Source organism: Arachis ipaensis, chromosome B06 (genome assembly GCF_000816755.2).
Source record: "Arachis ipaensis cultivar K30076 chromosome B06, Araip1.1, whole genome shotgun sequence".
In the NCBI taxonomy this organism is placed as follows: domain Eukaryota; kingdom Viridiplantae; phylum Streptophyta; class Magnoliopsida; order Fabales; family Fabaceae; genus Arachis; species Arachis ipaensis.
In genome coordinates, this window is record NC_029790.2 from 49,402,319 (window position 1) to 49,427,665 (window position 25,347).

General features: G+C 38.5%; 1 protein-coding gene across 1 annotated transcript in view; it reads left to right on the forward strand.

The window, feature by feature from the left end:
• Positions 24,822 to 25,347, forward strand: part of LOC107646883 — a 2,644-nt gene continuing 2,118 nt past the window's right edge. The window contains exon 1 of the mRNA XM_016351025.1: positions 24,822 to 24,939. Coding sequence (XP_016206511.1) covers positions 24,822 to 24,939 — 118 coding nt within the window. The remainder of the gene's footprint in view (positions 24,940 to 25,347) is intronic.

A 25,347-nucleotide genomic window follows, 5' to 3' on the forward strand; every position in this document is an offset into this window, starting at 1 on the left:
ATGATTAAATTATTGGATGCAATAATATGTGCTCAACTATTGTTTTGCACATTTTCAATAAAAATACACAACACTCAATTCTCAAACCAAATGTTTCCAAACCCATGTTCCAATATAATATTTCTTCAAACAAGTTCAATAAAAATTTTAAGTCAAATTAGTGAAATGCTATAAAATAATTTCTTGGGAAAGGATTCATCACTTTAACCAAGTAGTGGTAAAATATGAACAAAATCAAACAAACATGTAATCAAACATGCAAATGCAACAACAAATTAACAAAGAAAATTAAACATTCGTGTTGAGACAGGAAAGTAACTAACCCATGGAAGTCGGTATGGACCTCCCCACATTTAAAGATTGCACCGTCCTCAGTGCATGCAAAGATGTGCAAGTGGATGGGTGGCTCCAACTGATGCTTTTTTTCCAAAGAATATGCGTAGGAACTTGTTTGTCGCCCCATGTAAACGTCTTCTGATTCCCTTCCTGGTGGCCAGCCTGAAAGAAGAGAAAAGGGAAGAAAAGTAACCCAAAAACAAAGATAGAAAACAAAAAAACTATGTTTGGGTTAATACCAAATAATGACGGTCTCAATTACATGGTAGCTACAACATGCAAGTAAGAAAACAGTAGAAGCAAATGGCATATCAATAGTGCAAAAATTGCAACAATGGGGAAGAGAGCGGGTCATGAAAGACAATATAAGTTCATATCAATGCAAAAGGAATATAAGTATCATAAAAAATTAGCATTGACTTAAACAATATTACCCAATTAGAATAAAACAAGTCATGAAGCCCCAAAATAATGCAAGAGATATTCAACAGTTGAGCAAGAAAATTCAACACCGAAGAAAAAGTATCAAATTTAGAAAAGAAAATAAAAACATACACAAAATTAAAATGCAATGAGTGAAAGTATGCAAATGCAATAAGGAAAATAGAATGAAAGAGAATAAGAATGAGAAGTTAAAGAAATGAAGAAGAAGAAGAAAGTAAGAAAGGAGGAAGAAAGAAGGAGAAAGGAGAGAAGAAAGAAGTATGAACTGAAAAATAGCAAACGACGTGCGCGCATACATCACGCGTAAGCGTGAAAACTGAATTAGCCATGCGACGCGTAAGCATCGCCCACGCGTACGCGTGGATGGCAAAAATTGCACACTGACGCTACGCGTGACTACTCGCGCGACTCCAGTGCCATGGCATCACAACGCTCTGTTCAAGCACCCTTTTACGCCGATTGGCAAGCCCACGCGTACGCGTCGCACACGCTTACGCGTGGATTTGCAAAAAACGCAGGGGATGCGTAGGCGTGGGGCACGCATACGCGTGGGTTGGTTTATGCGCCAGGCACCCCTCCCGCATCGTTGCAACACAACTCTCTATTTATTTTATTAATATTATGCACTGACACATGACGCGTGCGCGTCATCGACGCTTACGTGTCGATTCTAATTTTTTTTTAAATAAACCAAAAATTAATAAGCAACTAAACCATAGATTAAAAGAAATAAACATAAATAAAAATGAAAATATAACTTATTACTAACACAAACAAAAGGGAAATTAGAAAGAATTTACCATGGTGGGGTGTCTCCCACCTGGCACTTTTAGTTAGAGTCCTTAAGTTGGACAGTTGTTGAGCTCCTTGTCATGGTGGCTTGTGCTTGAACTCATCCTGAAACATCCACCAATGCTTGGACATCCAATAAGCTTCAACATTCCTAAGTGAATTCGTGAAGCCTTAATGAAGTTCTTCAGAAGTTAAGGGCTCCCAAAATTGATATTCATATATGCCCGGATCCCAAATCCTGTTTCCACACCCGTCTTCAAGTTGATCATCATTTTTCCATCCGGGTGGCAAGCAGTCCAAATTCTCAATGAAGTACCAAACTCTTCTCTTAGATCTAACCAAATTATCACTAGTCCAACCCTTGAATCTAGCTCTTGGAATCTCAACCTTGATGATCCTTGATTTACAACTCTAACCACTAAACATCCTTCTCTTACGCTTAATGCCACAAAGCTTCCTAAGATGACCATCGGTTTCAAGAATACCATACTCAAGTGGGACTGTAAAGCGAATAGAGATGAGTTTTACCCACTCAAGTGAAGGAGTAGACGCAACCTAGGTAGAGAAGTCTCCAACGATCTTGACAATGCATGTTCAACTCCCGTCCATCCTTGCCGAAGGGCTTCTACTTCCACATCATTCTCAGATTCAACCATAGAAGGATCTTCATATTCAACGAGTTCATTTGTGGATGTGGATTCATCACTAGGAAGACTTGATTCATGATCATCATCCCCAAGAGAACTTGCTTCTTGATCTATCCCATCCAATTATTCATAGGGAATATGCCATGGAGGTTGTGCACTAGCCTCCTTGACATCAATTTCAATCTTCTTGGGGGAATACTTTACAACTCTAGATTCCCATGGAGGTTCGGCATCTCCTAAGTCTTCAACCACTTCTTCCTCTTCAACTATTACGGCTTCTTCCACTTGTTCCAATACAAAGTCACGTTCCTCATTGTCCACTGGAGTTTCTAGTGTCTCCTTCATGCTACGCCCTTCTATTGATTCTCCACATGTAGCCATGGGAGTACTTTGAGTTTCCAAATATTGGGAAGCTAATCGATTTACTACCTCGGTCAAGGCAGTCGTGAATTCTAGTACCTGCCTTTGCATCTCTCTTGGCTCTTGAAGAATAACACTTAGATTGTCATGCATTGAAGATTGGGGTGGATATGAAGGTTCATTATTTGGGAGGAAAGGTTCATGATTAGAGGGAGGTTCATCATAATAAGGGTGTGGTGGTTCAACACTCTCCAACTTTTCCACTTGTTGCACAACACACTTCAGTCCCTTGTTCTCAAGTTGAGATTCTTTAGCCATGAGAGCTTTGTGTGCTTTCCGGTTTCCCACTTGCTCCAATTGATGAAGGATTGCTTGAAATTGATCCAGTGCTTCCTTGAGATGATCCCTTGACTCTTGTTCTGCTTGGAGAACATAATTAGGATCATATGGCTCTTGGATTGATGGATATGGACATGGTGTATATGGAGGTGGTGGTTCTTGGAAGTAATTGGGTTGGAATTGGGGTGGTTCCATATATGGTTCATATGGCTCAAAGGGTGGCTAGTATGGTGGATATGGGTTAAGATCATATGAGGGTGTTTGGTAGTAGGGGGCTTGTGAGTAGGTGGTTCAAAGCTATATTGAAGAGGGGGTTCATAGGCATATGGTGGGGCTTGTTGGTAACTACAAGGGGGTCCATGATAAACCCCAATTTTGTGGTTTATCTTGTGCTTAATTTGGGGGATTTTATCACCTTTTCCCACATTTATTCAATGAAATAGCATGGTTTTGCAATTCTCCCTTGATTTGTGCTTAAATGTGAAAACATGCTTTTTAGGCCTTAAAATAGCTAAATTTAACTCACTTTAATTCCATTCGATGCCTTGATCTATTTGTTGAGTGATTTCAGGTTCATAAGGCAAGTATTGGATGGAAGAAGTGGGGAGAAAAGCATGCAAAGTGGGAGAACTCGTGAAGAAATGAAGGAACCGTAAAGCTGTCAACCCTAACCTCTTCGCACTCAATCGATCATAACTTCAGCTACAGAGGTCCAAATGAGGCAGTTTTAGTTGTGTTAGAAAGCTAACGTCTGGGGCTTCAAAATGATATAAAATTTGCCATAGTTTCATCGCGTTTAAGGGCGCGCACACACACTGTACGTGTGCACGCCGATGGAGCAACGCGATTCACTAAAGTGAAATCGTGGCCAGCGATTTGTAGCTCATTTTGGGCCCAATCCAACTCATTTATGATGCTATTGAACCCAAGGATTGAGGGGGGAATGAACCAATTAGTCATAGTTTAGTTTCCATCATGTTTTAGGGTAGAATTCTAGAGAGAGAAGCTCTCTTATCTCTCTAGATTTAGGATAGAAATTAGGGTAAAGTTAGGTTAATCTCTCTCAAATTCATCTTTCAATTCTTGTTTTGATTTCAATTCTCTTTATATTTTAGTGTTCTATTATCTTAATCTTCTTAGTTTCTCTTGTTAATTTCTTATTTTACTCTCTTTTATGTTGATGAATGATAAACCCATATTTTATGATGTATTTTGTGCTCAATTTAGGTGATTGATTCAACCCTTCACTTACTTATTCATGTAAATTGCATGGTTTTAATTTCCCTTACTTATTATGTGATGTATGTGAAAAACATGTTTTCTATGCTTTAAAAATAATTATTTTAATTACCTTTTTTACCTTTCGATGCCATGATTTGTGTGTTAAGTAGTTTCAGATCTCCTAAGGTAGGAATGACTTAAAGGATGGAAAGGAAACATACAAAAATGGAAGGAAAGCACAAAATGGAGTTTTTGAAGAAACTGGCAGCGACGCGAACGCATGGACGACGCGGCCGCATACCAGCGTGAAAAGGCAGCGACGCAAATGCGTGACTGACGTGGATGCGTGCCTTGAGCAGAACGTAGATGACGCGTACGCGTGACCGAAGCGAAAGCGTGACAAGGAAAACTCCCAGATGACGCGACCACGTGACCCACGCGGACGCGTGACAGACGCCACGTGCAGAAACTGCAAAAAACGCTACCAGTGATTTCTGAAGCCCTTTTCGGCCAAGATCCAAGTCTAGAAAACACAGATTAGAGGTTATAAAGTGAAGGAATGCATCCATTCACGGGGAGCTCTCCAATTAGAGGGAGAGGTTCTCTCCTCTCTCTTAGGTTTTAAGGTTAGGATTTCTTATTATTTCAATTTAGTATTTCAACTCTTTATCAGGTTCAATATTCCTTTTCCTTTTTATTTCTCTTTTGCTTTCAGATACTTTAATGCTCTCATTTAATTACTTATGTTGCCAAATTGGCTTGTGAACTCTTCATGTTTAGATTGATTTTCTCTTATTAATGCAATTGAGGTATTTCAGACTTATATTTCTTATTTAGCTTTTCATATCATTGGCTTTAATTGATTAACTGGAAATTCTTGAGTTATTAAACTTATCGTGATTGATTGTTACATTTGCTAATTGAATTGAATTCCACTAACTCTACTCTTTCCTTAGGAGTTGGCTAGGACTTGGGAAATCTAACTAATTAGTTCACTTAACTTTCTCTTGCTTTCGCAAGGGTTAACTAAGTGGGATTAACTTCAATTTCTCATAAGAATAACTGGGATAGGACTTCCGAATTTTCATACCTTGCCAAGAGTTTATTTTACAGTTATTTATTTATTTTACTTGTCATTTAAATTACTTTTTCCTTACTTTCAAAACCCCCAATTTACAGAACTCATAACCAATAATAAGAACATACCTCCCTGCAGTTCCTTGAGAAGACGACCCGAGGTTAAAGACTTCGGTTATCAATTTCAAAGGGGTTTGTTACTTGTGACAACCAAAACTTTTGTAAGAAAAGACTTTTGTTGGTTTAGAAGCTATACCTGCAACGAGGATTTATCTGCGAATTTCTAGACCACGCAAAAGTTCTCTCTTCAAAAATGGCGCCGTTGCCAGGGAACTGCAAACGTGTGCCTTATTATTGGATATTGTAAATATTTTCCTTTTAATTGTTTATTTGTTTTTGTTTTTCCCTTTTATTTCTATTAGCTACTATGAATTCTCACCCCTCTTGCTTTGAGTTTGGTTCTAAATCTGTTGAAAGGAGTGGAAGCTATAACAGGAATGTGCATCAAGGTCTAAGCAGTCAAAGATGGATGGAGCCAAGAGGATCTAATCAACCCTTTAGGCAACAACACCCTCCAAGATATCATGGGCAAGGACCATTCTACAATGCATACCAAGCTGATAGATATGATGGACCTCCTGGTGGTTACCAACAAGCCCCACCCTGTGCTTATAGACCATCCTCTCAACATAACTTCGAACCACCACACTCACAAGCTCCTTTTCACCATTCACCACCGTATGATCCTTATTTACCCCAATTCCAATCCAATTACTCCCAAACACCACCACTTCTCTATGTACCATGTCCATATCCGTCATCTCAAGAATCACAGGCTCGCCTCAAGGAAACAATAGATCAACTTCATACAACCCTTCATCAGCTGGAGCAAGCAATAAATCAATTATCTTCCAGACGTTTAGACACTCAAGGAACACCAATAACTTCATATGGAGATTCTAATGACAAACGTAGCATGAAGGAGACACTAGAAACCCCAGTGGACAGTAAGGAGCATGACTTTGTTCTGGAACAATTGGAGGAAGATCAAATTATCCAAGAAGAAGAAGTATTGATTGAAGATTTAGGAGATGCTGAACCTCCATGGGAATCCAGAGTTGTGGAAAATTCCGTCAAGGACGTTACAATTGATGCTAAGGAGGATAGTATACAACCCCCAAAGTAGGTATTTTATGAAGAACTAGACGGAATAACCCAAGACGCAAGTTTCCTTAATGATGATAATCACAAGTCAAGTACTCTTAGTAATGAACTTGCATCTGCAAGTGAATTCTTTGAGCTAGAAGAATCTTCCCTGAATGAATACGAAGATGATGTTGAGGTAGATTTCTCTCAACCTCCAACATATGACTTAAGTGACAAGGAAGACATAGAAGACTTTGATCAGGACGCAGTTGCAGTTGAAGAATTTTGTAAGGAAGTGGAGGAATTTACAGAAAAATACAAGGGAGTAGAGCTTACAGAACCACTGAAAACACCTATCCCAAGGCCATTACTGCCCAATACAAGCTTCACGTGGGTACAATCCTTAACCTTTATCCTTACTTTTCCACATGAATATAGTTTGCTTGAAACAGATGGCTAGCTTAGAGCTCTCTGTGGCTTTAAGAGTAATAGGGAAATGGCTTGTACTCAGAGCTGGTGTGCAAGATTCAATAAGGTTCCACACCTCAATTCGAAGTACAAGGATTGGTATCAAGTTCAATTGAATGGGTCTCGGAAGACGTTGGTCATCTTGGTGAGAATACAATTTCTAAATCGCCCGGATCGAAGAATATAGATCAAGACAAAGGCAGATTTAAAAGCAAAGTTTGGGATCCTGGAATCTATTCTGACATTCGTCACCCCGGGAGCCTGAAAACCTCTTTGAAGCTGTTCAAAAGCTTCACATGCCTAGTTTGGGACCCCGGAGGCTGTTCAAAAGCGTGAGCGACGCGTCTGCGTCGCGTGGATTGTATACCACCCTAAATGGAGACAGAGAGTTGCGCTGAAACGACGCTGGAATTGTGCGTTTAGCACAATTTTCAGCGACGCGGTTGCGTGTCTCACGTGACCGCGTCATTCATCTTTTACCCATTCCATGCGATCGCGTGCCTCACGCGACCGCGTCAACCCCATTTCATCCTAGCCATGCACTCGCGTGCCCCACGCGTTCGCGTGCCCCACGCGTTCGCGTGGATTCAAATCCATTAACCCCCAGCCACGCGAAACCCTACCCCATCGCGCCCCCATTCTCTTCCCCCCCAACCCCCTCTGCTCCCTCTCTGCTCCCCACTCCAACACCACCACCCCAACCACCTCTGACCGCCGCACCACCCCCAACCACCCAAACACTGCGACGCCCACCCCCTCCTTCTTCCTTCCCTTCCCTTCTTCTCTCTCTCTTCTCTTCTTCCCTCCACCACCGCTGCCCCCACCGCGGCCAACCACCACCACCACGCCATCACCACCGCGCCTCCCACCACCACCACCCTCAACCCGATTCTTCTTACCCACCACCATTAAACCCCACTCGAACCCCCTGCCACCGAACAGCCACCCACCGCCGCGCCAACCGCCCTTCACCGCCGCATCAACACTACCACCACCACACCCCCGCCACCTCTCTGATCCCTACCGTAGTTCATACGCCTACCAGGTTCCGCCGAACGCCATTTTTCTTTCATTCATAGTTCGTTGCATGTTTTTCAGTTTATGTTCAAACTTAGGATAGATAGAGATGCATGTTGTAGTGGATTCTAGGTGGTTAGGTAGCTAGGATGTGGTTAGTGGATTTAGGCCTGATAATTGCACCGTACTTGTTGCTTGTTTTACGTATTCTGTAATTATGGTCTGGCTGTGATGTTAATACTATTCATATGCTGATCTTCACTGTTTAATGCTGCTGTTCCATTGCTCTTTCATGTTCATATTACTTATGTGTATTTGCAGCTTTATTTTACTTTATATGAACTATTCTGCTTGCTGTTTATTACCCGGGAACATCCAATTTTAGCCGGAATGCTGCCCAATTTTCTGCAAATTGTTTCCTTCTCATTCATGTATTGGTTTTGGCAATTTTGAATTTTGCATTACTTAGCTTTTACCAAACCAATTCATGAATGCACGGGCCAGCATTCTTATTCCTTTTAATTTCCTGGTTAATAAATTGCATTATCGATGATTAGATTTTAATTTTTGCTACTCATGCATCTATATGATTATCATAAACAACCTGATTTTCTTGCTTGAATATGAGTTGACTGTAGCTTATAATTGTGAACTTCTTGTTGCTTAGAAACCGATCATCATGCCACTTACTCTGACTTTCTTTTTACTAACTCACTGATTTCTACTTTCTAACCTCTTTTTCAATCCTAACCAATGTAACTTTCAAATATCTCTTCTTGGTTTTTAACTATTTACTTTAACCTTCTAACTCAAGGCATGATTATAGTTTTTTCTAATTAACATGAATTCTACTTATATTACATTTTCGATTGTGATTTTTCTTCTTAGATTTCTAACTCAAATACAATCCATAATGCACATTTACTTAACTCATTTCATAATTTTACTGCTCTTTTGCCACTATGTGCTTCTACTATTATTATTCTATTTGTCTACTTGTTTTCCTGCTTTTGTTCTTCAATTATATCCTGGATTTCTGTTTTTCAGGATGTCTGACCCTCAGCGCAAGGGAAAAGGCATAGCCACCACTGGTAAAAGGAAACGAGGTGAATCCTCTATGTCTATCTTGGACATTATGTATGATGACTCTTGGCGGGAAAAGCACTTTACCCCGCAGGAGAAGGCTGACCAGCTCCTCACTGCAATGATCCGGTAAAATTCGCAAACAGATACTGTGAGCTGAAGTATCCAGTGTTTGCCACCTCCAGAAACCTGTACCTGGAGAGAACTCTGAAAATTTCAGAAGAACTACAGCAGTACACCTCCGATCATATCAAACAGAGAGGCTGGTTCTTCTTGGAGAGAAACTTGACAGAGGTCAATGCTTCTTGGGTCTGGGAGTTTTACTGCAACTATTTCAAGACTACCCTGGATGCAGTGTACCTCAGAGGAAAACAGATATTGGTAACTGAAGAAGTCATTGAGGATATTCTGCAGCTTCAGCCTAAGTCAGATCAACCTGACGGTTACCAAAAGGCTGGAGAGGACATGCGCTTTATGCGATTTGACTGGGATGTTGTCAAGCAGAGGATAGCCGTTGATCCTACTGTCCCCTGGGTCATGGGAAAGAACACAACAATGCCTAAGGGAATCAAGCTGATGTATCTGAATGATGAGGCTCGGCTCTGGCACTAGATCCTGAGCAACTTTGTTATGCCGAGTACTCATGAGACGGAGCTGCCTGCTGCTATCATCACCCTCCTCTGGTGTGTGATGGAGGGTAAGGAGCTGTACCTCCCACGTTTCATCCGGTACTACATGGCCAGGGACCATGTCAGAGGCACTCTCCCCTTCCCTTATTTGGTCACCCAGCTAGGCCGTCGAGCTGACGTGCCTTGGGAGCTTGCTGATGAGAAGCCACATGCTGCAGACTGCAAGAAGATCATTCTTCACAGCAGGAAGTTTCTGGCTTTAGGCCACAGACCTCCGTTCCTTACCACTTCTGGTGAGGCAGCCACATCTTTGGCTACCCCTTCTTCTTCCACTGCTGCACCAGCCCCACCCACTGCACCTCCACCTGCCTCAGAGCTTGTAAATTAAAATAATCCACACACCTTGTATATATAGCATTACATGTTAGTTAGTTAACAACATTTCATCAAGGAACAACACTAAGATTTTAAGGGCCACCCTAAGATTTACATTGAGAATAATGGGAACTCTTAATTTTTACTTGCATGACATGTATAACTGATATATGATTGTTGAGCTGGAGAACACACAGCCTGTGAGTTTTGAGCTTAATTGTATGCTTACATTCAAACCATAAATTTCATTCCTGTGTATTTTGCCCTACTTTTTTATTCTGATGTTCTTTACTATGTTTTAATCTGTATGTCCAATTATAGAGTATAGATACATACTAAGAGATGATTGAGGCCGTCATTTGAATTTTTCCTCACTTATCCCAAATTAGCCTACCTTTTTACATCACCCTTGTTAGCCCCCTTGAGCTTTTTAAATCCCCTTCTATTCTATAACCACATTACTAGCCTTAAGCAGAAAAACAAAATAAAAATCCCAAGTTGAATCCTTGGTTAGCTTAAGATAGAAATTGTGTACAATTTAAGAATGGGGAACTTTATGAGAACATGGGATGATAGAAACAAAGTAGGAATTTAAAAAAGAATAAGATGTTTCAAAATAAAAATTTAGGAAGCATGCTCATGTCAAATCAAAGAAATTGAATTACCATGTGCATTAAAAAAAATTTATTTTACATTTTCAGTATTTAATTAAGGGGATACAAAAATTCCCCAATTGCAAGATAAAAAGAATCAATGCACATGGGACAAAATTAAATACATGAGTGTGCAATACAAAGAGGGAAAATTTGGGCAAATAGGTTAAAGAAATTTTGATTTATAAAGTATGTATGTTAGGTGAGATCTTAGACTAATCAAAGATTCACTTATTAGCTCACTTAGCCTTATACATATACCCTTACCTTTACCTTGGCCCCATTACAACCTTGGAAAAGACCTCATGATTTTTGTATGTCTGTATTCTATAATTGTTGATTGGTTAGATGAAGATCGAAGTTATAGAAAGTAAGGATAGAAAAAGAATAGAGTGATTAACCCAATAAACACTGAGTGACTAGAGAGTAAACAAAAAATCCAGTGAGGGTTCAATAGCTCATCACCATATATCTCTGCTTAAATTGTTAATTGTCTTACAAGTTTGTGAAATAGTTTTACCCATCTCAATTGTAAAGGCGCTTTAACATTATCTAGGGTCTGGCTATGCATATATGATTCCTTGAGGATATGAATTAATTTAACTACATGTAACCTTTATATACAAGTGAATAATAATTAGAATTGCATGACTCGTTTAGGTAGTTGCATTTAGAATAGATTGCATTACATGAGATTCCACCACTTTAACCTTACCTTACTCTTCATCTTGGATTTAGCATGAGGACATGCTATTGTTTAAGTGTGGGGAAGTTGATAAACCCATATTTTATGATGTATTTTGTGCTCAATTTAGGTGATTTATTCAACCCTTCACTCACTTATTCATGTAAATTGCATGATTTTACTTTCCCTTCCTTATTATGTGATGTATGTGAAAAATATGTTTCCTATGCTTTAAAAATAATTATTTTAATTACCTTTTATTACCATTCGATGCCGTGATTTGTGTGTTAAGTAGTTTTAGATCTCCTAAGGCAGGAATGACTTAAAGAATGGAAAGAAAACATACAAAAATGAAAGGAAAGCACAAAATGGAATTTTTGAAGAAACTGGAAGCGAAGCGAACGCATGGACGACGCGACCGCATGCCCAGCGCGAAAAGGCAGCGACGCGAACGCGTGACTGACGCAGATGCGTGCCTTGGGCAGAACGCAGATGACGCGTACGCATGACCGAAGCGAACACGTGACAAGGAAAACTCCCAGATGACGCGACCGCGTGACCCACGCAAACGTGTGACAAACACTACATGCAGAAACTACAGAAAACGCTACCAGCGATTTCTGAAGCCCTTTTCGGCCCAGATCCAAGTCCAGAAAACACAAATTAGAGGTTATAAAGTGGGGGAATGCATCCATTCACGGGGAGCTCTCCAATTATTCATTTTTCATGATTTAGATGTAGTTTTTTAGAGGGAGAGGTTCTCTCCTCTCTCTTAGGTTTTAGGATTAGGATTTCTTATTATTTCAATTTAGTATTTCAACTCTTTATCAGGTTCAATATTTCTTTTACTTTTTATTTCTCTTTTGCTTTCAGATACTTTAATGCTCTCATTTAATTACTTATGTTTCCAAATTGGCTTGTGAACTCTTCATGTTTAGATTAATTTTCTCTTATTAATGCAATTGAGGTATTTCAAATTTATAATTCTTATTTAGCTTTTCATATCCTTGGCTTTAATTGATTAACTGGAAATTATTGAGTTATTAAACTTATCGTGATTGATTGTTATGTTTGCTAATTAAATTGAATTCCACTAACTCTAGTCTTTCCTTAGGAGTTGGCTATGACTTGGGAAATCTAACTAATTAGTTCACTTAACTTTCTCTTGCTTTCGCAAGGGTTAACTAAGTGGGATTAACTTCAATTTCTCATAATAATAACTGGGATAGCACTTCCGAATTTTCATACCTTGCCAAGAGTTTATTTTACAGTTATTTATTTATTTTACTTGTCATTTAAATTACTTGTTCCTTACTTTCAAAATCCCCAATTTACAGAACTCATAACCAATAATAAGAACATACCTCCCTGCAGTTCCTTGAGAAGACGACCCAAAGTTAAATACTTCGGTTATCAATTTCAAAGAGGTTTGTTACTTGTGACAACCAAAACTTTGGTAAGAAAGGACTTTTTTTGGTTTAGAAGCTATACCTGCAACGAGGATTTATCTGCAAATTTCTAGACCACGCAAAAGTTCTCTCTTCAATGAACGTTGTTGGATCTAATTTCCTTTTAATGCAATTTCATGTTTCTATGTTTCTTTTATGTTGATCTTGCTTGCTATTATTGATTTCTTGCTTATGATAGTTATAGGTTTCATTAATTCTAGCATTTTGTGATGTTCACTTTTCTTGTACTCTAGCTATTTGTTAAAATGTTTCCTATAGTTTTTGAGTAGTTCTCTTTACTCTTGGCCTAGGCTAAGGGAATTGAGTGACCTTGAGTCATTGGGTGTCATTGAATTGGTGATTTGAGAACCCTTGGTGATCAATTTGATATCCATTGACACTAACCCACTGCTAATCTAATTAGTAGATAGGTTGGAACTTATGGGTTGATGTGATCAAACCTATTTGACGTACTTCAAGCTTAGGAGTAGGCATTACGTACTTAAGGCTTTTGGAAGTAGACTTAATAGGTTGGCCTCTCATAATTGTCAATATATGGTTTGTAGACAAAGATGGTGATCTCAATTCCTATGCTTAGCCAAGAGTTGTTTCCTTTATTTTATTAGTTCTTGTCATTTTACTTTCTTGCCATTTATTTTTCTTGCCAATTATAAATCAAACCCCCTTGCATCTTCATAGCCAATAATCATTCATTTCATTGCAATTCCTTGTGAGACGACCCGAAGTTCAAATACTTCGGTTAATTCTTATTGGGGTTTGTACATATGACAAAACCAAATTTAATTTGATTTGAGGATTGACTATTGGTTTGGACTATACTAACAACGGAATTATTTTGTGAAATTCCGAACCGATATAAATCCTTGTATCAAATTAATGGTGCTGTTGCCGGGGAGTTGCAATGGTGTTATATTATTGGCTATTGTGAATATTGTGAATATGTTTGCCTTTTGCTTATTTGTTAGTTTTTGTTAGCTTTAGGACTTTGTTGCTTATTTTTGTTAGTTTTTGTTTTTATTTGCTATCATGAATTCTCACCCCTTTGGCTATGAGTTTGGTTCAAACTATGTTGTAGGAAATGAAAGCTTCAATGAGGATGTGCATCAAGGATTTAGAAATCAAAGGTGGGAGGAGCCCCAAGCTTATGAACAACCTTCTTGGCAACAACCTCCTTCCGAATCAAGTTTGACAAGAGTGCTTGGGGATATGACTGCTATCCTCACGGAGATACACAAGGACCAAAGGGCATTTTATGCCACCCGAGCCGTCCAAGCGCCACCCAACGCGACTACTCTTCGGATTCTTATGGGTATAATCCTAATCCTAATGCATATCAGTCTAATGGATGTGGTGACCTTTATTATGATTGTCAACAACCACCACTATATGCCTATGAACCACCTCTTCAATATAATTTTCAACCACCTTACTTACAAGCCCCTTACCACCAAACACCTCCATATGACCCTAATCCTTACCCACCATACCAACCACCTTGTGAACCATAGGAACCATATGAAGAACCACCCCAATTCAACCCCCAATATCCTCAAGAACCACCACCTCCATGTTATTACCAAGATAAGCCACCTCCAATGTATGAGAACTCTCAACCACAAGATGAATCACCTCCCATATTTGAAAAAATCATGGCTTAGTTTGCTAATATTACCACTATATTGGAATCATTGGACTCATGCAACAAGCAAAGCACCTCCACGGATGAATGTGAGAAATCAACCGAAGAAAGGAGCATGAAGGAGATTTTAGAATCTCAACATGAGGACAATGAGATGGGGTATATCTTGCAACAAGTGGAGAGTGAAGAGATTGTTAATGAAGAAGAAGTGGTTGAAGAGCTAGGCAAAGTTGAACAAGAGGTGGATTCCAAGTTTGAGAACACTTCCACACCAAGTGACATTGTTGATGATTTTGTGGAAGTTGTTGAACCTTCTTCCAATGAGCTTGAATTTGATGTTAAGGAGGGTGCGCAACCTCCTAAGAATATAATGAATGATGAAAAATTGGAAGAAGGTGAGCAAATAACAAATCTTCCTATTGGAGATGAGCCCACACTAACACATGATCCTTTGGTATTTAAGGAATCTTCTCCTATTGAAATTGAGGTAGATGTTGAGATAAGTCCCACATTACCTCCAAGTTATGACGTGAAGAGTGGGGAAGAACTAGAAGAAGTTGGTGAAGAGGTAGTTGAATGTGAAGAACTTTGTCAAGAGGAAGAGGTTGAAGTTGAAGAAGCATGCGAGGAGGTGGAGGTAGTCAAGAAAGAGCACAAGGGAGTAGACCTCACATTGTCTAAGTGTGGGGTGGTCCCCCTTCCTAAGTCACCATCCAACATAACATTCAAGTGGGTAAAATTCTTATCTCTAATCTTTACTTTCCCACTTGAATATGGTTTGATTGAGAATGATGGGCAACTTAGAGCTCTTTGTGGAATTAAGAGTAAGAGGGATATGGTTAGTGGTTGGAAACATCACTCTAAGTTTATAATGGTTGCATCCTCAAGGTTGGATAGCAATGGTTGGTGTAGAACCAAATTGTATGGGTCTAGGAGAATGTTTGGATGCTTAATTGAGAATTCACAAGCCTTGTCACCCAAACTTAACTATGGTAGTCAACGGGAAGATGGGTGCAAGAACAAGGTTTGGGACCCTAGAATTAATTTCAACAATCAAGACTCTTGGGGCCTTGTTATCTACCTAAGATTACTTGAAGGCTTTGTGCACCTAATTTAGGATCCCGGTGGACATTGGAGATACAAACAATGGTGGGATTCAAGGATGAATTCAAGCATAAACCACCCTAGCAAGAACCCCCATCAATGGTCCAACTTAAGGACTTAAACTAAAAGTACTAGGTGGGAGACACCCCACCATGGTAACCTCTTTCCATTCTCTTGTAGATATAATCAATGAAGGAATTGAGTTACCATTGTAGGTAGTTTTTGTTATTCTCTATACTCTTACACATTTTGCTTTGATTGATTGGTTGTTTCTTAGTTTGTTTTAATTAGTTTAGTTGTTGTTAAATTGCATTTTGCTTGTAGTACATGTTTTGTTTGTTTTGTCTTTGAAAATTTTTCAAAAACTTAAAGATTTTTGTTAAATTTGATTTGTGATTGTTTTAGAATGCTTATATATTAGGAGAGTGCCTTGTTTTCTTTAAAAAAAAAGGGCATCCGCGCGTGAGCCTGCTATGCGCGCGTGCGTCGATGGTGCATTTCACACTCCTGGTACAAAAACCAGAGAGTTGTGCCAAAGTTGTGCCTACTCTGTGCCCGCGACCTGACGCGCAAGCGTACGTGACGTGTCCGCATCGATTGCCAACTTCATCAAGCAAGCGTACGCGTACTGTGCACGTCCGCGTCGCTTGTCCCTTTTGCCAATCTACGCATCGGCGCGTGGGCGTGCATGACGCGTCCGCGTCGCAAAAAAAGTTTTTTTTTCTCATCTTCCATTTTCTTTTGTCCATTGCACTCGCATACTTTTTTTCTTTGCATTTTCATTTTGTTTTTATAGCTTGTTTTTACCTTCTTTTTTTTTTTTGCTTCTTATTTGAATAATGGTGTTGCATTTTCTTACTCAATTGTTGAGAATTTCTTGGTTAATCATGGTGCTTCTTGACTTGTTTGATATTGATGGGTAATGAAATTTCTAATTCAATGCTTTACCCTTGATGATCCTTGTATCCTTTGTGCATTGATATGAGCTTACATGTCTTTCATGACCCACTCTTTCTAGTCGAACTTGATGCTTTTGAGTGCTCTTTGTGCTTTGACTTTACTCTTGCATCAAGTGTTAGTTAATATGCCTGTGCTTACATTGTTTTCTCACTCACATGTTGTAGCTACCATGTAGTGAGGACCCTATTCTTATTTGGCATTAGCCCTTGCCTATGTTATATTTGCTTTAATATCTTTGAAATAGGCTTAATTTTCTTTCTTTTTCTCTCCTTTCAAGTTGGCCACCAAAAGAAGAAAAGGAAAAGCTTCTAATGGGGCAACAAACAAGTTCACCAGCACAACCTTTTGAAGAAACTCATCAATTGTAGCAACCCATCCACCTTGTTCTTCTTTGCATGCACCGAGGACGGTGCAAATTTTTAAGTGTGGGAAAGTCATCCGATCGATCTCCATGGGTAACAATTTCTTTCTTTCAACACCAATTCTTGATTTCCCTTGCTAGTTATTTGTTGTTTTGCATGATAGGTTGCATGTTAATTAGAATTTGTACATATTTCACCATTTTTTTTATGTTAGGACTACTTGGTTAGGGTGATGATTTCTTTTCCAAGAAAAAAATTATTTTAGGGCACCCTACCAATTCGAAAAAGTTTTTTGTTGAACTTGCTTGAAGGATTTATTTTGGAACATGGTTTTTGAGCTAAGAACACAAGCATGTGAGTTTTGAGCCCAATTGCGTGGTTACATCATATAACCACTTATTTTCATTCTTATGTGCATTATTCTCTTTCTATGATTGTAATCTTTGATTTGCTTTATTCTTTATGTCCATTATTCCATGTATACATGCATTTATATGATTGAGGCCATTATTTCATTTAGCTCACTTACCCAAATAGCCTATCTTTCATCAATCATTGTTAGCCAATTTTGAGCTTATTTAATCCCTTTTGTTCTTAATTGTAGCACATCACTACCCCTAAGTAAAAAATAATAAATGTCCTTACTTTGGATCTTTGATTAGCTTAGGCTAGTGAGGGTGTGTATCATTTGGGTATGGGAAACTTGGGACATTGGTTGAGGTAAAAGTGTAATTTTTATTTTTGTTAAAAATATTGGGAATTGGGTACATATTCATGCACTATATGTAAAACCATATGCATTGATATGTTTGTATATACTTTAGAAAAAGAGATGATAAAGAAAAAGAAAAAGAACATATATATATAAAAGAAAAAATATATATATATATATATATAGAAAAAAAAGAAAAAAAAAGAAATAAAAAGGGGACAAAAATGCCCCAAAGTAAAGTTCAATAAAAAAATATGCATATAGAATGTGAATTAAAGAGAATGCATAAGTATGTGAAAAAGTTGGAATCATGGGTAGCTAGGTTGTGTATTAGAGTTGTATAGGTTGTTATATGTGTTTGGTGAGAGCTTAGGTTAATCAAAGATTCAAATTTCAAGCTCACTTGACCATATGCATCCTTACGTTTACCCTAGCCACATTACAACCTATGAATAAAATCCTCATGATGAATGTATGCATGCATTGAATAATTGTTGATTGTTAGATGAAAAACAAATAATGGAAAGCATGATTAGAAAAGAATTGAGTGATCGACCCTATACACTTGAGCGATTAGAGCGGATACACTTCCGGTGAAGATTTGATGCTCAATTCCTTGTTCTCGGCTTTCATGAGCTTCCTTCTTGCAAGTGTATTTGAACTTCATTTTGACATTTTTGAATTGGTAGGATTCATGAACCATCATACTACTTAGCCCTACATGTGCATATGTGTTCTTGAGGATTGATTTACTTTTGACCAAGTAGGTAGAATCATCTTGCATTTAGTTACATTCATATAGATAGGTGCATATAGTTTATTTGCAGTCCACCATATCCACGTTGGAATGGCTGTTGCTCATAGTAAGTTGGTGGAAGTTGATTGTCACGAAAAGGTCCACCATAACCATTGTCTTGGGATGCATCGTAGAATGGTTTTTGCTCATGGCACATTGGAGGAGGTTGTTGCCGAAAAGGTTGATCAAATCCTTGTGGCTCCTTCCATCTTTGATTGTTCCAACCTTAATGCATGTTCTCAATGTAGCTTCCATTCCTTACAACATAATTGTGACCAAACTCATAGCCAAAGGGGTGAGAATTCATAGTAACAACAGAAAATAAAAACATAAATTAATAAGAAAATAATGAGAATAAACTCCTAAAACTAGAAACAACTAACAAAGAAACGAAAAAGCAAAATTATTCACAATATTCACAATAACCAACAATAAGGCACACGTTTGCAATTCCCCGGCAACGGTGCCAAAAATTGATGGGGGAAAAATCGTCGGTAAAGAATTTCACAAAGATAATCGTGTTGCAAGTATAGATCTAAACCGACAATTAGACCTCAATCAAATTTAATTTGTTTGTCACTAAAGCAAACCCAATAAAGATAACCAAAGTATTAAACCTCGGGTCGTCTCTCAAAGAATTGCAGGGAATTGTACTTATAATTAGTTATGGAAAAGTATCTTTTGGGGTTTTTAAATGTTGAACAAGTAATGTAAAATAACAAGGAAATAAAGTAACGACTAAGAAAAATCCTAGCAAGGATTGATAATTGGAATTCCTATCCTCATCGTCATAATCACTTGTGATGGTAATTGTCCTTTGCTATCACTTAGTTAACCTCTAACAATTGAAGGTAAGTCAAGTGATAAAATTAACTTGAATTCACAAGTCCTAGTCAAAGACTAGAGTCAGTGAAGTTCAAGCCAACTAGCTAGTTTCAATCACCAACCAACAAGGGACTTTGATGATTCAAGAGTCTCCAATTAATCAATTCAAGCTAAGAATATAAAAATCTAACCTAAAATCCTCCCAAGCATTTTATCAAACACTTGGAAGGCACAACATCAAAGCATAGAAAAGCAATAAGAGATAATAAAATCCAAACAACCAATTGCAAGCATTAATAACATAAATTGAAAAAAGCAATCATAAATATGAAATACCTCAAATTGCATTAAATAGAAAATCAAATCTAACATGAGAATTCATAAACTAAATGGGGAAAATAAAGTAATCAACAAGGGAAATAGATAAACTAGAATGCTAGAACAATTAAAAGTAGAAGAGAAAATAAGTTAAACTAAGATAGAATTCAGAAATTGAGAAGAACTAAAAGGAACCTAAAACCTAGAGAGAAGAGAGAGCCTCTCTCCCTAGAAAACTACATCTAAAACCTAAAATTATGTGAATGAATTGTTGTCTCCTTGATTCCCCCACTCTGTAGCCTCTAATATGTGTTTTCGGGCTTGGAACTGGGCCAAAAATAGCCCAAAAATTGCCCCCAGCGATTTCTGATATGTCCAGCACGTGGCTCTGTCACGCGTACGCATCATCCACACGTACGCGTCACCTAACTGCATGGCAACTATGGCAAATTGCATATCATTTTGAAGTCCGGAATATTAGCTTTCCAACCCAACTGGAACTGCCTCATTCGGATCTCTGTAGCTCAAGTTATTATGATCCATTTAGTACGAAGAGGTCAGGCTTGACAGCTTAGCAATTCCTTCAATTTCTTGTATTCCTTCCACTTTTGCATGCTTCCTTTCCATCCTCTAAGCCATTCCTGCCCTATAAATCCTGAAAATGCTTAATAAACATATCACGGTATCGAATGGTAATAAGAGAGGATTAAAATTAGCAAATTTAAGGTCAAAGAAGCATGTCTTCAATCATAGCACAAAATTAGGAAGAAAAATGTAAAACATGCGAATTATATGAATAAGTGTAAGTTTAGTGGATAAAATCCACTAAATTAAGTACAAGATAAACTGTAAAATAGCGGTTTATCACACCCTCTACCGGAAGAGAAGAGTTCGGCGATGAGGGATGGTGATGGTGGCTGGGTTTAGGGTCAGGTTTCTTAGATAGTAAAAAAATGGGTGTTTTTTCTTCTTTTTATTTGGCAATTGATTAATTATTATAAAAAATATTTTAATAAAATTAATACTAGCCATTATATTATAGCCACTAAAAATTTCTTATTAAAAATAGTTTTTCTTATATTTTTAGTGGCAATAATAGTAATTATCATTTATAATGTATAGTATTAATGACAAATATATAATGCCCACAAAAACATAATTTAAATAAAAAAAATAATGACAATTGTATTATTGCTACTAAAATTTTGTTGCTAAAACTAAATATTCTTGTATTGTAAGTAAATAGTATTTTTTATTTTAATTTAAAATATAATTACTCCTACTAATTTTTTGTTATACATACATTCTTTAATTATTATTTTCTTTCTAAGTAAATATATTCAAATTTCCAAATAAATTTTTAGATAAAAATTTACATACAATTATCTTTGTATAGAGTTAATAATTAAAAATCGTTAAATGATTTAACATGTTTAACTAAATTATCATATAATAATTCTGTATTTTTTCAATTTCTATTACTAATAAAAAGAGTAAGATAAAATGATTACATACATTAGTTATTATTAGTTATTATTTTAATATAAAGTATATATGTACCCATACACAAATAAATTTGTTAATCCAAATTCCTTTTAATCCGTGAGGATTTTACCAAGAATGTTATCCTGATCGAAGCATATCAGTTTAACCACATACACACAAAATGAGTTGTCAATATCATATATAATCATGGTTCGGTCCTACCCGCTACATTATTGTTATCATTCCCAAAATGCAACCACCATTTTCTTGTGGCTTATGAGTGTTAAGAATTAAGACCATGAAGACCGACCATAACCTTGGCCTTATATATATGTAGCGAGCCTACTTTAATTTCTGGCCTAACATTATTATTAGCCTGGTGATCATGGTTTTTGGATAACTATTCATTGCAACATACCGACTTATTGGGGTTTACTTTCAATTATGAGTTGATAGCTTTTTTTCCCAATGTTTATCATATCACCATATATGGCTGTGCTATTTCTTGCATGTGAAAATTAAAGACGCACAATCATCATGATCATGATATATCAACAAAAACAATATAGCCAACAAAAGACCTCGTATAGAATTCTTAATTGATCTAGATATATAGCTACTAGTGCTACCTACATTTATCATCATCCACACGCGTGACATGTAGTAGGTCCTCCAATTGTTGAAACCCTATGTCTTAGTTATAAGTTTTACATCTATTAAATTTTATTTAAGTAGTGAATAATATATATTGGAAAGAGTCGTATATATATATATGATACGACCGTTATACATCGGTTACGAATTATAACTCGGCTAATACCCTTATAACCGACATATCAATTATACCGAGTTTATGGTAATTAATGGCCTTCTGATCGGTTATATCAGAAACGGTAAAGTAAGAAATAATACTGTTATAATATCTCGGTTATAAAAGCAATCGACAGAGAATGGTAAAGGTAGATCATTCTGAACCAAAGAAACTTCTTAAGATAATTCTCTAAAACTGACTTGAGCGTCGGAGTACTTTTTGCAGGTACTTCTCCCCTTTTTTCTTCTCGGTTTGGCTTGCTGAAAGTGGAGTAGTGCAACCCGAAGATAAAGCTCGGTCTCCTCCTTCTCAGGGACGATTTATAGTTCGGCTACAACCAGACAAGAACATTTGGCGCCCACTGTGGGGCCGAAATTTGAAATCCTCTCTCTTTCAGGCCCCAAACACCACGACGACCAATAATGGCTGACGCACCTCCCCCTACACCGTCCGAGCTTCTTCGCATGGTAACCGAGCTTCAGCAGGCAAACCAGCGCATGGCTGAGACAAACGAGCATATGAGAAACGAGAACCTACGAATGCAACAACAGATCGAACAATTAATCAACGCTCGCCTCGAACACGGTAACGATCATAATGAGCGAAACAATGATGATGAACGCCGCACACATGTCTCGGAGACACCTCAAGACAATGAAGACGGCGATCCTCGGGACAACGAAAAAAGAGCCGAGACTGACGGAGATGAGCTCGACAACTCCACAGGACCATTCACAGCAGATATCATGAATTTCCAACTACCTAGACAATTTACCTTACCCACGACGTTAACCCCATATGATGGGTTGGGAGATCCAAAGCAACACATTAAGAAATTCCGATCAATCATGATCGTTAACGGTGCATCTGACCCTATTTTATGTCGTTGTTTTCCTTCCTTTTTAGACGGTCCTGCACCTGACTGGTTTTGCTCTTTGCCTGCAGATTCTATTTCCCGATTTCAGGAGCTGGCAAAGCAATTTGAAGATCACTTTGCAGCATCCGCTATATACCTGCATGATTCATATTACTTGACGACCATTAAACAAGGCCCTCAAGAAAGTCTGAAGGACTACATCACCCGTTTTACAAAGGTAGCAATGAGGATCCCCGATCTCCATCCCGAAGTCCATTTACACGCCATCAAGAGCGGCCCCCGCCTGGGGAAATTTCAGGGGACTATAGTGGTAGCTAAACCAAAGACTCTAGCCGAGTTCTGTGAGAAAGCCAAAGGACAGATAGACATTGAGGAGCTTTGTCAAGCTCGGAAGTCAGAAAGGTCGGCAACCACCAAAGACGACGAGAAGCCTCGTGAGAGTAGAAAGGGCTTCAAACCAACACCTCGCTACGAGTCATACACACAGTTCAATGCCAAACGGGATGATATTATCAAGGAAATACTAAATTCCAAGCTGATCAAACCTCCACGGAAGGCCGGGAGTTATCTAGAGCCAAAAAATGTTGACAAATCCAAGTATTGTACGTTCCATCAAAAGTTCAGTCATACGACCGATGAATGTGTGATCGCCAAAGATCTCCTTGAACGTTTGGCGAGACAGGGGCACCTTGATAAATTCATTGCAGGTCATATGCAAAAAAGGTCAACTTCTACCGCGGAACCACCCTCCACAGGAACCTCGTCAAAAGACAAGGAGAAAGCTCTCATTCAGCCCAGAGGTGTAATTAATTGCATCTCAGGGGGCTATGCAGGAGGAGGGCCTACAAGCTCCGCTAGAAAGCGCACGTACAGAGCAATGCTCGCCCTTGGAGATACGGCCAACAATCCTCAACCGACACAAAGAATACCTGAGATGACGTTTTACCCAACCGATTTTCACGCTCATGACGCAAATTTGGATGACCCTGTTGTCATCTCCATTCAGCTGGGCGATTTAATAGTTCGGAAAGTACTGCTGGATCTAGGCAGCAGCGCCGACGTCTTATTCTTTACTACATTTGAAAAAATGAAATTAAGCACTAACATTTTGCAACCTTCTGTAGGAGACTTGATTGGCTTTTCAGGAGAGCGAGTCCCAGTCATGGGTTTAGTGTGGTTACAAACCACATTAGGTGATCAGCCACTATCTAGAACACAGGATATTCAATACCTAGTGGTGGACACTTTCAGCCCTTACAATCTCATTTTAGGACGACCCTTTTTAAACAGGTTTGCTGCAATTGTATCAACTGTTCATCTTTGTGTCAAGTTTCCTGTGCAGGACGACACGGTAGCCATAGTTCATGGCGACTTACAAGAAGCTCGGCACTATTATAACACAAGCTTAAAGCCTATCAAGAGAAATAGTGACAGACGTGTAAACTCCATAGGAGCCGAGCAACCAATGCTAACCGAGCTGGACCTCCGTGCAGACCTTCAAGATCGCCCTTTACCTAATGAAGAGCTCATAAAGCTTATCTTGACAGATGACCCCACTAAATTCACTTTTATTGGCACATCAATGAAAGACGCAGAAAAAGACAAGCTAATTAGTTTTTTGAGACAGAATGCCGACCTATTTGCCTGGACGTCAAGAGACATGCCAGGAATAGATCCTTCTATTATTACACATAAGCTCGCCATTAATCCGGCAGCCCGACCAGTAACCCAGAAGAAAAGAAACCTCGGCACAGAAAAAAGGCTGGCATCCCTAGCCGAGACTAAAAAGCTGATCGACGCAAACTTCATACGAGAAATCAGGTTCACGACTTGGCTAGCCAACATCGTAATGGTAAAGAAACATAACGGTAAATGGCGCATGTGCATTGATTTTACTGATTTAAACAAAGCATGCCCAAAGGATGCATATCCTTTGCCTTTAATTGATACTTTAGTAGATAATTCTTGCGGTTATGGTACATTAAGCTTTATGGATGCATATTCTGGGTACAACCAGATCTTTATGCACCCATCAGATCAAGAAAAAACTGCTTTTATCACTGAATATGGTAACTATTGCTATAACGTTATGCCCTTTGGCTTAAAAAATGCAGGAGCAACATACCAACGGCTGATGAATAAAGTCTTCGACCAATAGATCGGCAGAAACGTCGAGGTGTATGTCGACGACATGGTCGCCAAAACAAAGGTCGGCGAGAACCATGTCAACGATCTCGCTGAGATATTCGGCCAAATCCGAGCTTATAACATGAGACTTAATCCAGAAAAATGTGCCTTTGGTGTCCAAGGTGGGAAATTCCTCGGTTTTATCCTCACTAGCTGAGGAATTGAGGCAAATCCGAAAAAATGTCAGGCCATCCTCGATATGAGCAGTCCCACAACCATAAAAGAAGTTCAGCGACTAACAGGACGATTAGTAGCTCTGTCAAGATTCCTGCCATGTTTGGCGTCTAAATCGGCGGACTTTTTCAAATGTTTACGAAAAAACACAGTTTTTCACTGGGACGAAAACTGCGAATTGGCATTTCAAAACTTAAAGCAGTTTCTCTCTAAACCGCCTGTTCTACAAAAACCTAAGGTCGGTGAGCCCTTATATTTGTATTTATCTATTACTGATTTAGCGGTTAGTGTTGTTCTTGTTGCAGAAAACAATAAAGCTCAACAGCCAGTTTATTTTGTGAGCAAAACACTCCAGA